This window comes from Argentina anserina, chromosome 6 (assembly GCF_933775445.1).
Source record: "Argentina anserina chromosome 6, drPotAnse1.1, whole genome shotgun sequence".
NCBI classification, from domain to species: Eukaryota; Viridiplantae; Streptophyta; class Magnoliopsida; order Rosales; family Rosaceae; genus Argentina; species Argentina anserina.
The window spans coordinates 36,168,479-36,183,284 of NC_065877.1; the positions used below are offsets into that span (position 1 = coordinate 36,168,479).

A 14,806-nucleotide genomic window follows, 5' to 3' on the forward strand; every position below is an offset into this window, starting at 1 on the left:
TATTATTGAAATATTTTATGAATTTAAGTGTTTCCCCTCAAAATTTGTAGTTCTAAATTATTAAACTCCTCATAAGCTCCATATGAGGGTTGTTATTGTTATTTTGTGTGGAATATATGGTCTATGCATATGAATATTTATTATTATTCAAACAATCAAATCACATTACTCTCGTCTTCAATATAACTTGTATTTAGACTTTAGTTATACGAATTCCAAAACTTTCATTGAGAACAGTCATGGCTCTAAATTTGATATACACCGATTCAATTATCTCTCATACTCTTTCTTCATAATTTATATGTTTAGACTCTAGAGAAGGTTGCAAATCTAATAAATAAACCACATGAGATATATGGTGTTGTGGAGGTTATGGGAAAAGAGGAAAAAGTTGGGCCTTTGGTCGTGTTTTATTGTTAGTTGTTTTTTGGAAACAATACTACATAATAACGTTTATCATATCTACTCACAATATCAGTGTTGTATCCGTAGACTTGTTTTCCATGTTTTCAAAATCGAGTGCGCCGAACACGAATAACCTTTTCCATAACGCTTTTTAGATTTTTTTCATTAACAAAGTGTTATTTGTTTACCTCTCACACTCTTCTTTATATAGGGTGGGAAATGAGTGAATTGGTAAGTCCTTTAGTAGCCCAAAACATATTATGTATTTTGTTTGATAATATTGTCCATATTTACTATATATGTGCATGAATGAATTGCAAGTTTAGATATTACTGATGGGAAATCTAGTCTTCGGATTCGTTCAATCACTCATGTCAACTATGCATACAACTTTGTGATAGATGCCATAGCTATTCCCACTCTCTTCTTCTTTTGCTATTTACTTTGATTACGTTACATATATATTAGAGGTTTTAAAGGTAAAATTCTTACATGTTCAGAGTTTTGATTCTCAATTATGTTAGCATCAATCTCAACCGTTGAATTCTAATTATTAATAACAACCAACGGTGAATATATTGTCAACCCATTAGAGTACCGGTATTTTGAGTACGTAAGAGGTTGCCGTTTTAAAGTTGTAATTCTCTTATTTGTGTCAGAAAAAAGTAATTTTCTCTTTTCACCCGGTTATACTGTCCTTTGGTGCATTCACGTTTATACTGTGGAGGTAAAAAAATTTTACTCACTGATCGGTGAGTCATGGGTATATAATTGGCCTCAGAAAATCCAGGGCAATTACAAACTATTACTACTTTCCTCTTCTACCTCACTGGCTCACTTCTTCTCCCAAAACCCTAAACCCTAATTTTTGGGTCTCTCTGATTCCTCCTCCTCTTTCAAACCCTAAGCTAATCTCACTTTCACTAGTATGCTAATCTCCCCTGAGCTCTAGTACTCGGCGCTGTTGAAGATGTCGTCGAGCTTCGTTTTCTTACTCGCTCTGCTTCTTTTGACTGTGGCGGAGCAATCGGCGTCGCATTTGAGCTCCGGCGGACCGCACATTGCTGATGTCAATATCCTGCTGCCTCCGAAGATGACGCACCCGGTCGAGTATAGGCTTCAGGGAAGCGACGGCTGCTTCAAATGGTGAGCGAACTAGGCTGGTAGTAGTTATTGAGCTGTTTATAGTGAGATAGGGAAAGCTTTAAGCTCTGTTTGGGTAGGTTTGAAGTGCTCATCTGTATAATGTTAGGTAATTTGGATATTTGGTTTCATATTTTCAATACTGTAGTTGAAATCGAACATGTTTTCGACAACATAGAAGTAGAGCTTTACATGTGGTTTCATTAAGCTGTATCTTACTTGCTTGCCCTTTTTGAGTTTAGGATTGATAACATTTTGATCAGGTTGGCTAACCACAAAGCTCTGTTTGGTCAGTCAGAACTTTTGGAAAATAATGTTGTAGAAGAATGGATATATTCTCTAGTTTGGATGTTTGATATCAGTTTTGTGTTTGAAATGTAATTCTGTTTCATTTAATGGTGTTTCATGAGGCGTTTCGTCCTTTGCCTTTATGTCTAACCAGTGCTTGGATGAATTATGTTAATGTTTATATCTCTCTTTTTCCTAAATTCAGTGTTGCTTTTCGCAGGTCGTGGGATCATCATGATATTCTTCATGTTCTGCCTGAGCGTAATTCTACTAGTCTCTGCTCAACAAGCGCACGCTTGAGATCTGTTGCTCCTTATAGTGGTAGGAAGGAGACAGCTGTGTATGCTACAGACGTATATACTGGAGTCGTGATTAGATGCAAAGTTTTTATCGATAAACTTTCCAGGATCCAGATATTTCATAATTCAGTTAAACTTGACTTAGATGGGCTTGCCACTCTTCAAGTCCGTGCCTTTGATAATGAAGGTAAATATATGATGTTGATCGTACATATGATCATTGCAATATGTACGAGCTTATTAAATTATCTATTTGAGTTGTTGAAAATGCACTGAATTGCTAATGCCCATTTATATCGCTGTTCTCTCTTTTTGTTACCAAATTAATAGACACTGATATCTCTTTTATTGTCTTGGGTAATGTTTTGGGTTGTCACTCAATCCTTATTAAGTAATGCTTGGTACTATATTGATTTCCCTTCTTAGTTTCACAATGTGCAAGTCTGGTTTATAAACAGTGACATATAAACTCTCCTGCTTTCTGTGTGCGTGTCTAAGTGTATAAGTATATACTTTCCTGTAGTTGTAAAGGGACTGAGATTTTTTTAACAATTTATACTAGAGATCCAGCAGCTTGGCCTGTTCATGCTGTGCTGTTAGATTGTCTGATGGTGCATATATTATTCTGTGTTCATTAGATTAGCTTACTGCATGCATCAACTGACATCAAATGCATGCTTGTTTAAGTTGTACATGGATTTTAAAATTATTAGGAGGTTCCTTATATGCTGACCTACTACATTCATTTTCCACCATTGTTTGTTAGTTGTCTTCCCTTCAATTTAGTTTTGATTTGGTTCAGAAAACTTTTAAGTTTAAACAACATGCCATTGTCCATTGCAGAAAATGTGTTTTCGTCACTGGTGGGATTGCAATTCACGTGGCAGCTAATATCTGAAACCAGTGTATCTCATCACCTTGTTCATGTTCCTCTTAAGGACTCACCCCTGAGTGATTGTGGCGGATTGTGTGGAGACCTAGATGTCCAAATAAAACTTGAAGATAGTGTATGCATACTTCTTCTTGGTGTGAATAAGCAATATGCCACTTATTTATCAATCGGTATCTAACAATATCTCTTGCAACAGGGTGTCTTCTCTGACATGTGTGTTGTAAAAGGAATCGAAATTGGGCATGAGATTGTCTCTGTGCATTTGCTTGAGCCACAATTCAAGCACATGGCTGATAAGATTGTCCTAACTGTAGCCGAAGCCATGTCACTCGATCCTCCCTCACCTGTACTTGTCCTTGTTGGCGCTGCTGTTCGTTATAATCTAAAAATTATTCGTCAGAACAAGGCTCAAGGTTCTAACTTATTCCTTCTTCAGATAGAGAATTTTGAATTTGTATTTTTGGGCCTATTCCAGTGTGTTGTCAAATTATATGATCCTAATGATCATAGTTATGTATCGTATCATATTCAACTGTCTTTCAATAGTATAAACATGCTATTCTAGTGACGCCCCGCCATCATACTCTTGTTGATTTGGCTTTCAACCTTTACAGTTGTAACCTTGCCGTCTCCACATCATCAATGGTCTTCATCAAACTCTTCAGTTGCTCATGTTGACTCTCTGATGGGATTGACTAATGCATTGAGCTTAGGGGTAACAAATGTCATAGTTGAAGATACAAGGGTTACGGGTCACATACAAGCATCCTCACTCAATGTTGTCCTCCCAGATTCTTTATATTTATACATGACACCTCTGTCTGCTTCTGGTGATCCTGTGCAAGGAACTCAAGCAATTCCTTCCATGACCCGTTGGTTTGGTGTATCTGATCATCAATACCTCATTCAAATGAAGGTGTTCTCCCAGGGTCCAGATGCACAAGAAATTTACATCACAGAGGTATTGCATGCGTCCTTCCAAGATATTGTTTGCATAATGATATATCCAGTTGTTATGCATTTGGGAATTATAGGTAACGAGTCTCCTTATAGATTAGCATAGTGATAAAGCCATCATTGTTCCCACATAATCTGATTCTTATCTTGTGTATGTTTTCGAATTCTATATATATATATGTGTATATATACAGAGCTTTTCAGGTGCGGACGTCCCGATTCCGGTGACGGCAGGAAGCAACAGCGCGGCGGACCAGCACAACCGCACTACCTCCCGACGATCCCGTCTGTGCCGGCCGGAGCTCCATTGGCGACCCACGGCGGCCGAAATCTGCAAAATTCAAGTTTCTGGGCAGATTCCGGCGATTTTGCAATTTCGGCCGCCGTGGGTCGCTGATGGAGCTCCGACCGGCACAGAAGAGACCGTCGGGAGGAGGGGAGTGCGGCTGTCGTGGTCCGACCCGCCGTTGCGGCCTGCCGTCGCCAAATCCGTACGGTCGGTACGGTACGGACGTCCACACCTGAAAATTCTCCAATATATATATATATATCCAACTTTACAACGTTTGGGTCCTCATTTTTCAAATATACTTTCACATTTGATGATGCATGGCCCTTTTTCTATTAGAATAAATTTCTTTGATTTACTTCATAAATGTCCATTATGGTTTTTGCTACCTTCTGCTGATAAAATGCTTTACTGATTGCAGAATGATGATCTAAAGCTGTCAAAAACTCAGTCAGATTATTGGCAAATTTTTCCTCTATCAGATGATATAGCGGTCAAACATAGCTGGCAGAATTCTGTAGTCCTAAAAGCAATTTCACAGGGACAGGGAAGATTGACAGCTTCATTGTCTTTTTTTAGTGCGTTAAATGAAACGAAGGAGGTAATGTTCATTTTTATTTGTTATTTTCATTATCTGATCTTTGCATTTTTTGTTGTTTTCTCTGTACCTTTTTTGCTTAAATCGGTTCATTTGTCTTGCAGGTTCTCAAGGTTGTGCAAGAAATCACTATTTGTGATCAAGTGAAGTTTAGTTTGGACACAAATTTTGCATCCCCAATCATTCTACTTCCCTGGGCCCCTGCTGTTTATCAGGAGTTGGAGCTGAAGGTTTCAGGAGGTTTGTAGTTCTTTGTGCTCAAATTTTCTTAGATATGATTTTGAGATGTTGATTAATTGCTCATAACACTACTAATTACACAGGTTGTGCAAAAGTATCTACAGACTACAAATGGTACTCCTCAGACATGGGTATTGTGTCTGTATCTGCTTCTGGGGTTGTCCAGGCTAAGAAGCCTGGTAAAGCTACTATTAAAGTGCTATCCATTTTTGATTCATTCAATTATGATGAGGTAATACAATCAGAGAATCTATTAGTTGTCCTCCTTTTGCCTCATTGAACTGAGTATCTGCATACTTGCTCGTTTATGCTTCTTACTTTTGCCAATGGCTGCTTGATTTGAAACTTTCTCTGAACAACTGAATGGTTGATCTCAAGATTCTTCCACACACCCATCTGGACCCCCAGCCTCATTTGCTATCAATTTTCACATTCCTTTTTTGTTATCCCAATTATCGATTCTAGATTTTATAGTGTTTAGTCCTCTATTGTAGGTGGTTGTTGAAGTTTCTGTCCCTGCATCTATGTCCATGCTGCCTAACTTCCCTGTGGAGACTGTAGTAGGATCACATCTTCAAGCTGCTGTAACAATGAAAGCATCAAATGGTATTGTCATGTACTCTGGAGCCACAGACTACTTTAATTTTGTTTCTGGCAACTTTTATTCTTCATTAATGAGTGGTGACATTTCTTGCAGGTGCCTACTTTTATAGATGTGATGCTTTCAGTTCCTTCATAAAGTGGAAGGTAGGGAGTGGGCCATTTGTCTTTGTCCAACGGGAGGTATCTGATTTACACATGTTAGGAAATACTGAGTTCCATACATCGAGTTATGGTTCTCCATGTTCATGGGCAGAGTTATATGCTTCTGCTTCTGGTCGAGCTACTCTTCACGCTACATTACCTAATAAATACCAAAACTTTGAAAGCCCTTTTCATGGACCTATTGTCTTAAAAGCATCTTCGCGTATTGCGGCATATCCACCACTTAATGTTCATCAGGCTGGTGATGGAAATCATTATGGTGGTTACTTTTTTGATTTGGCCTTAACAAAAACTGATAGTCCATTGGTAAAGTTGGATAAAATGTACCTTGTTCCTGGAACACATCTGGATGTCATGCTTCTTGGTGGTCCCAAACAGTGGAAAAATGGTGTTGAGTTTGTGCAAACTGTGGTAATCTTAAATAAAGAGCATGGTCACACTGATGATGTTGGTGCTTCGGTGCAACAGTTATCTGAAACCTATAAGAGTTTGTACAGAGTTTCGTGTGAGAAGCTGGGAACCTATGATATTGTGTTCAAACGTGGTAATCTTGTTGGGGATGACCATCCTGTGCCTACAGTGGCTGACGTGTCATTGTCTCTTATGTGTAGTATACCTACCTCGATTGCTTTGATAGCTGATGAACTGCTAAATCGACTTGAAGTTATAATGACAGCAATTCAGGCTGACCGTAGTTCAGGGAGGATTCGTGTCTCTCCCATTACTGTGGCAAATAACCGCACCATTAGATTAGCTGCAGTTGGCATTAGTAGTGATGGTGAAGCTTTTGCAAACTCATCATCTCTTCATTTGCAGTGGGAACTTAGCAGTTGTGATGGGATGGCCTATTGGGATGATGCTGATAATTTACAGAGATCAAAATACAGTTGGGAAAATTATTTGAGCCTGCAAGATGTGTCGGGCGTGTGTATTGTTCGTGCTACTATTGTTGGCTGCCACAATACTATGGGTCTTCATACTACTAAACCATTGCTTGAGAGTTCAGAGAATGTTCTTACAGATGCTATTCAATTGCAGCTTGTGTCTACATTGAGGATTAGTCCGGAGTTTCATTTGGTAGTTTTCAATCCAAATGCTAAGGTAAACCTGACAATTACTGGTGGGAGCTGTTTTCTGAAAGTTGCTGTAAATGATTCTCAAGTAGTAGAAGTCTTTCAACCCCCAACAGATTTACAATGCTCACAACTGATGCTTTCCCCTAAAGGTTTGGGGACAGCACTCGTGAGAGTGGATGATATCGGGCTTGCTCCTCCACTTGCAGCTCTTGCTGTGGTACAAGTTGCGGAGATCGACTGGATAAGGATCATATCACCAGAAGTTATATGCCTTATGGAAGGGAATTCACAGACTATTGATATAACGGCCGGTATTAGTGATGGGAGAACTTTTGACTCTTATCAGTTTTCCTACATTAGTGTTCGAGTGCATGTTGAGGATCAAATAATTGAGGTGTTAGATATTAATGACATCTCAAACACAGGTGGTGCGTATATAAATGTCCCAAAATTTAAGATTTTTGGTTCACATCTTGGGATTACAACTTTCTATGTCAGTGCTTTGCAGCAATCTGGGCATAAAATTTTGAGTGAACCAATAATGGTTGAAGTCTATGCAGCACCAGAAATTCACCCCCATGATATATTCCTTGTACCTGGTTCATCTTATGTGCTTAAATTGAAGGGAGGCCCAACAATTGGTGTTAATGTTGAATATACTAGTATGGATGATGAAGTGGCAAGAGTAGATAGAGCATCAGGACGATTATCTGCAAGCTTACCTGGGAACACTACTATTCGTGCCACAGTCTTTAAAAATAGAGATACTGTGATCTGTCAAGCATATGCCAGTGTTAAAGTAGGAGTTCCTTCTTCAGTGATATTGACTGCACAAAGTGAACTGCTTGGTGTTGGCAAAGAAATGCCACTTTATCCTGTGTTTTCTGAGGGTAATTTGTTTTCTGTTTACGAGCAATGCCAAAATTATCAATGGAGTAGAGAAGATGAAAAGGTGTTGAGTTTCTATGGATTAGAGCACTTGAATAGTGAAAAGTATGGGTCTCAACTAGACTATGCAGAAAAATTTCGTTTTACAAGCCATATTAGTGAGGAAGAGCTTGGTTTTATAAAAGTAGTGCTTGGAAGATCTGCTGGGAGGACAAATGCCGCAGTCTCATTCTCATGTGAATTCATATCTTCCAATTCTATATCATGGCGAAGAAATTTCAATGCCTCTGTATCAATATTGGTGGTGCCCGATCCCCCGCTTGCTCTTGGAGTTCCAATAACCTGGATTCTTCCTCCTCATTACACTACAACTAGTCTTTTACCTCTAACTTCATACTCACATGGCCAAGGGGATGGTCAAAATCATAAAGGAACTATCATCTATTCTTTATTGAGAAATGGTCCCGACAAGAATGAAGTTCTGCAGAAAGATGTTATTTCCATTGATGGGGACAGAATACAGACATCAGAAAGTAACAATCTTGCATGCATTCAGGCAAAAGATCAAATGACAGGTAGAATTGAAATTGCTGCTTGTGTCAAAGTTGCTGAGGTGGCTCAAATAAGGATTTCAGATGACTGGTTACCATTTCGTGGGATCAATCTTGTTCTTGGTGCTGAGCTTTCTCTCCCAATAACCTATTTGGAGGCACTAGGTATCAATGTTCCGATTCTATCAAGTAATTTTGGTTGTCTGAATGGAAAAAGAAATTTAATTAATGTTTTTAGATTTGAGTCTTAAGTCTATATTGTGGTTTTGCTTGGACCAGGAAACCCTTTTTATGAAGCACATGACACCGTCCTCTTTGATGTTGAAACTGACAATCCTGATGTTGTGTCTGTAAACACGACGCTCGCTGGAAGTGGAATCATCCATCTCAAGGTCTAATTTATTATCTGATTTCCTTCAGAAGAAAAATAATAAATCTCTTATTGTGATGAAATTTAGTACTGGAAGGAGTGGAAGCACATTACTTCTACGTTTGTATATGTTCAGCCTGTAACATATTTTGACTGCTTCATTTTTCTCCTTTGTGTTTGAAGGCAATGCGACACGGTAGAGCTCTTGTGAGAGTATCCATTGCTAGTATTCCGTTGAAGTCCGACTATATCCTGGTACATTTTTAACCCCTCTAAAATCCTGAAAGTGTTGGAAAAGTAATTAGTTGCCATCTCTGTGGAGCTTGTGCGTTCACATATATCTGGTAATCTGGAAAGTTAGAGGTTTCCAATGGATTATTCATTATCTCTTTTCTTTATTGTTTGTAAAGTGAAGGAAGCTGGGGGTTTGGGTTAGAAAGTCGTACAAAGTTCTGACAATGTCATTAGTCATTACCCACAAATGACTTAAGTTACTCTAGTCTATTTTATTCCTCTAAACTCTAAATCTCATATTCCTAGCTGATATTATCATAAATTAAATAAATTGAAAGCTTTACTGAGCAAAAGTTGTTGGTTGTAAATATAATATATTAAAGCTGTGTTATATGCTCTGTGGGTTCTTGTTTTGGAAATCTTTGTGGTTTGTTACACACGTACTCTGTATGCTACTGTTGCATCTTCAAGGTCAACTGAAAATTACTTTCTTCAGATATCAGTGGGAGCGCATATACATCCTCAGAACCCAGTTATTCATATAGGAAGCCAGGTTAACTTCAGCATAGAAGGTAGGTCTTTGTAACTGTGATTCTTTGTAACTATTTACTTTCAAGAAGTAAATTCAGATTGTATCTACATATATATGTAATCATACTATGTATGCATCATTTTCCACTTTATCTTAGTTAGATGTATCAGAAATTGTCTTTATTGAACTGTGATTTATGATGGAGCCTTTCGAGTTACCATTTTCGCTTATAATAATTAGGACACAAGTAGATAGTCAAAGTGATACTGTTTCTTATTTAGATATTTCCATGTTATTGTTGAGTGCAGTACACTGCTGGGTTTAGATTGTCTGAAATCTTACAGGCAGTTGGGTATACTGCGTTTAATTTCAAACATACAACCTTTTATCTTTCCCATGCATGGAGTTGATGTCACAAACGTATGTTGGGAATTCAATTCTGTGTGTTGGTTGTGCATAACTCTAAGGCTCTCAGCCGAATATATTCATGCATAAAAACTGGATGTATAGATGTGCAGATATTACATTGTAGTAATTTAAGGCATACATGATGAGGAAGAGTTAATTCTTTCACTAGACAAACATTTTCTCAGGTTTCTAAATACCTCTTTTTTTGTGAGCTTTCTGTGAATTAAAATTTGAAGAGAAAAGTTGATCTCTACCTCACTTGTGTTACACTGGTAATCTATTTACCATGATTTGATAGGTTTAAATGATCAAATATCTGGTCGGTGGCTCAACGGCAATGAAAGTGTCATATCTGTCTCCCCATTATCTGGAGAAGCTGAAGTAATTGGTGTGGGTACAACCCAAGGTACAAGTAAATAAAACTCTACTGCATCTCTAATTAATATGACACTTTCCATTTCCCTTCAGTATACTCTGATGTAGGTTTAAATTTTGCTGCATGATTTGATGTCAGTTCACAAGTTTATCTAATAACTTTTACCTTACTCACACTCATAACTTCTTACCTGTGGACAGTACGCTTTGAAGCGTCAAGCATGAAGTTGCGAACAACAGTTACAGTGCTAACAGATGATATTGTTTCTGTTGATGCTCCAAGAGAGACATTGTCAAATGTTCCCTTCCCTACTAAAGGATATAACTTCTCTGTGAAGATCAGGTTGGTCACCCAGACATGTTGTACTGGAAAAAAATGTTAACTAAAATAAATCTTGTAGTCAGTATGGTTATAGGTGTGTCATTAAAAAAAGCCATATTGAGTTGGTCGTACGTATAGAGGAAGAATTGCTAACAACCAAACAGTATGTATATATATAGGAGAATTTTAAGGTGCGGACGTCGGTACCTTACATAAGGTACGGATTCGCCGATTCTGATGACGGCAGGCCGCAACGGCGGGGCGGACCATGACAGCTGCACTCCCCACCTCCCGGCGGTCCCTTCTTTGCTGGTCGGAACTCCATCGGCGACCCACGGCGGCCGGAATTGCGAAATCGCCGGAATCTGCCAAATTTGATTTTTGCAGATTCCGGCTGCCATGGGTCGCCGATGGAGCTCCAGCCGGCACAGACGGGATCGCCGGGAGGTGGGTAGTGTGGCTGTGCTTGTCCGCCGCGCCGTTGTGGCTTGCCGTCGCCGGAATCGGAACGTTCGCATCTGAAACGGCCTGTATATATATATATATAATTAAATTCTCAGTAAAGTATGTTATACATTTATTACCCTACATATATTCTTGTCCAAAAAAATTATTACTTTAGATTCTAGATGTAGGTTGTTGAAGCTAGGAGTAAGACCACGATGTATTGATCTACAATATCTTGATGCATTAATTGTTTTCATGTTTTTTTTTCTATTAATCCCTTTTACATTTTTTGTTGGTTTTTTTTTTCAAAATCTTACAGCGACAAGTTTAAGGCATTTGGGAGCACCAAGGGACTCCAGTATCTCTGTAGCGTGGACCCTCCTTTTGTTGGGTATATTTTCCTATACTATGTCTCTTGGCTGTGATTACTGATTAATCATTTTCATGCTCTAATATTCTTTTTCTCATGGACTTAAGGTATTCAAAGCCATGGATTGATCTTGATACTGGTAACTCATATTGCCTATTCTTCCCTTACACACCAGAGCATCTGGTTCGTTTCAAGTCCAAGGAGATGAAACCAGATATAACTGTTTCCATCAATGCTTCACTGAAAGGAGCTGATCATGTTTCGGGATCCGCATCTGCTCTTTTTGTTGGAGGATTTTCTGTTCTGGAGATGGGCAAGGTAGGTATAGCAGCACGCATTTTGAATTTTGCTGAGACATTAAACTTACTGCACTTATGAGTTCCTGATACTTGGATTTTCTTTGAAGTAGATCTTTTCATATGAAACTAAAATTATTGTCGAATGTTTGATATCGTGGTTGCTTGAATGTTTCAGGATTCAGTCCAGTTGAATCTGACTCCAGATTCTAACAAGACTATTATCACAATTCTGGGAAATACAGGTAAGCATTAAGAAGCCTGAACTTTTTGCCAGCCTCACATTTGTCGCAGCTCTCCTCTGGTGCAATACTGGTGGCTCTGAAGTCTGACCTCACTTCTTGTCTTCTAATTGTAGATGTTGAAATTTATTGGCGTGACCGTGATTTATTACTCATTACTCCCATCCATAAAGAGGGTTTTGGGATCGCTGGGCGTGCAAAGTATGAGGTGAGCATGATGTTAAATGTGATTTGCTGTTAAATGTTAAAATGAAGAGTATTGGTATGGGTTGTGAATTTTTATGGTGATGTATGGATGAATGCTTATGCAATTGTGATACTTACAAATTGCTTGCTTAATTTTATGTCATCTGTTGAATTGTGATTCCTTCTGGGATTGTCATTCTTGTACACTTCAGGTCAAAATGCTAGGCACCAAGAGATTCAAAGATACCATATTCATCACGCTCCCATCTAATGGTGAGCAATCTTTGTCCTATATTTTGAAACTAAACTTTAGTAACCATTCATTTTTTCGGAGACAGACAGAGACGAGAAGATTAATATAAATATATTCCAAAAAAAAGAGAAGACTAAGATAAATGACCTTTCTGATGCAGGTCAAAGTGTGGAAATTGATGTCAATGGTGACCCTGGAGAGAAAGCAGCATCAGAAAGTACCGCTATCAGTTATACCCATTTGCCAACCATGCTCGGAGGCCTTGCTCTACTGATTTTGATAGTGGTTGTTTTCAAATATCATTCTGACAAACCGGATAGATCTCATATACCTGTTGCTCCTGCTGCCCCAAGTATGGCATCCCCAGTCACACCTGAACGCGCCAGCCCTGCTGTTGTGAGTGAACTGTCACCCCGGACACCTCAGCCCTTCATGGATTATGTGAGGAGAACGATAGATGAAACCCCGTACTACAGGCGAGAGCCACGAAGGAGGGTTAATCCACAGAATACTTTCTAGTTTCTTGGGCTGCATGTTAACAATTTAGATAGGACACTCAGATCTCAGAAAGATGTACCCATGTAAAATGCAAGTACTCCGAGCCGGGCATTGTTGTCAATTTTTGGTGTAAATGAGGCCAGTCCGATGTAGTTAGTCTGTAACTCTGCATATCTAACAAACTGCTCCATCAAAATCCCTTAGCATTATGCCGTAAGACTTGAGTTTGAATTTACTTTTGTTCAATGGAAAAGTAGATTGAATTTAGGTTAGTAGAACTTTCCATTCTCAAAGCATCACATATTCGATAGGGACTAAGGAGTAAGAATTTAGAACTTGGACCTCTTGAGTGATCGGCACTAGATAGTGGGATGTAATTTTCTATATCATCTACCGGTATAAGGAGGGATAATTTTGAACTTGGACTTAACAAGACATTTTGTTCAACCCTTGCATAACAATTTGAAGCTTATTGTCACGAGCTTACTCTTTCGCTATGCAACTCGTGCGGCCTTAGCAACTCCCTTATGTTAAGTCAGCCTTAATCTTGCAAACGCCATGTTAGAACAATTGAAAGGCAAAGAGAATATCTCAAAAAAGAACTTATATTGAACAAATAAAGAAAGCTTACAAGTATGCTCCTTGCTTGATTGCTTGCTTACTTGATGGATGAAATGAGAGGGGTGCCTTGCTATTTATAGGCATCTTCATCCTACCTCACTAGTTCTAGAGAATTCTAGGACTATATACAATGTAGATGACTCTAGAGAGTTCTACACAAGTCTATTCAAGTCTAAGTGATACCTTGAGTGTTCTAGAGAATTCTTGAGTGGTCTAGTTCTCCTAGCCTCTCCAAGGTTCTAGAGATGTCTGGAAATGTCTCAAGGCTTCTTGAGACTTCCAACGTCTTCTAGCATCTTACATGACCTTCCAAGGATTTCCGCCATATTCCGGATCCGTCTAGAATGCTCAAGGTAAAATTTGGATAAGTTTGACGGGATGTGACATTATGCTCACATCTTATAGCTTATTCTGAATTTGAAACACTGGATTGTTCGGAACTCAGACCACAACCAATGGAATAAGATGCAATCGGAGAAATTGTCTAATGCTCTTCACCTCTTATAGGTTTCAACAGTCTATTATATGCTTAGCTTCGTGATTAATTTACCTTAAATTTTCTACCACTTCGATACCTCATGTTCTCTAGCGAGTGAGGAATGAAGTTGGCCGATAGATACAATCATTCAAATCAAAATGGTAAAATATATGCAACTGGGTTTTGCCTAGCCGGCTTAAAACAGTTTCAACTGAAACCAGAGAGGTAATATTATTTTTTCCATAACGTACTCGATCACCTCCGGCATGTCTCCCGGCATATCCGGCGCAATTTCCATTGTATATTGAAAGGCGCATTCGTTTGGCCCCAAGGAAACGTCAGGAAACGCTCCATAACATGTCGGAAATGTGTCGAGAACGAGCAAATACGCTCTGAAAACATTAGAAAAATACATTTATACCCATAAATGGGTATGAGTTATGACTTCAATTAAATCGAGAGAAATGGTTCAGTTGTCCATTCTGACATGGCTCATCAATGATAATATTTTTTTACGATAAACTCTAATCAATCCACCAATAAAAAAAAAGGAATTATTTACTATTAGAATCCTGACTGGTGCGGTGCATGTGAAAAATTCGTAATGATAATCCCTCAATTTATTCTTCCTACAATCTTATTTTTGTCATCGATTAGTGTTTGAATGACAGTGAGAAGTTATGGTAACAAAAAATAGTGAGAAGTTATCTCCTGCATAGTTACCAAACTGTTTTTTTAATCTTTTTTTATAAATTTTTCTATTTACTATAATCACCCTTACAA

At 38.5% G+C, this 14,806-nt stretch overlaps 1 protein-coding gene across 1 annotated transcript; it reads left to right on the forward strand.

The window, feature by feature from the left end:
• Positions 1-1,236: 1,236 nt before the first annotated feature.
• On the forward strand, positions 1,237-13,259 carry LOC126800307 (nuclear pore complex protein GP210). The gene is made up of 21 exons (XM_050527652.1): positions 1,237-1,551; positions 2,057-2,322; positions 2,979-3,142; positions 3,224-3,440; positions 3,642-3,988; positions 4,695-4,874; positions 4,976-5,111; positions 5,195-5,343; positions 5,606-5,717; positions 5,809-8,556; positions 8,671-8,783; positions 8,945-9,016; positions 9,492-9,567; positions 10,234-10,341; positions 10,512-10,653; positions 11,399-11,470; positions 11,557-11,767; positions 11,924-11,990; positions 12,104-12,195; positions 12,386-12,446; positions 12,587-13,259. Exons 1-21 carry the CDS (start codon positions 1,376-1,378, stop codon positions 12,943-12,945), a joined length of 5,868 nt encoding a protein of 1,955 aa, XP_050383609.1. The 5' UTR covers positions 1,237-1,375; the 3' UTR covers positions 12,946-13,259.
• The last annotated feature ends 1,547 nt before the right edge of the window (positions 13,260-14,806 follow it).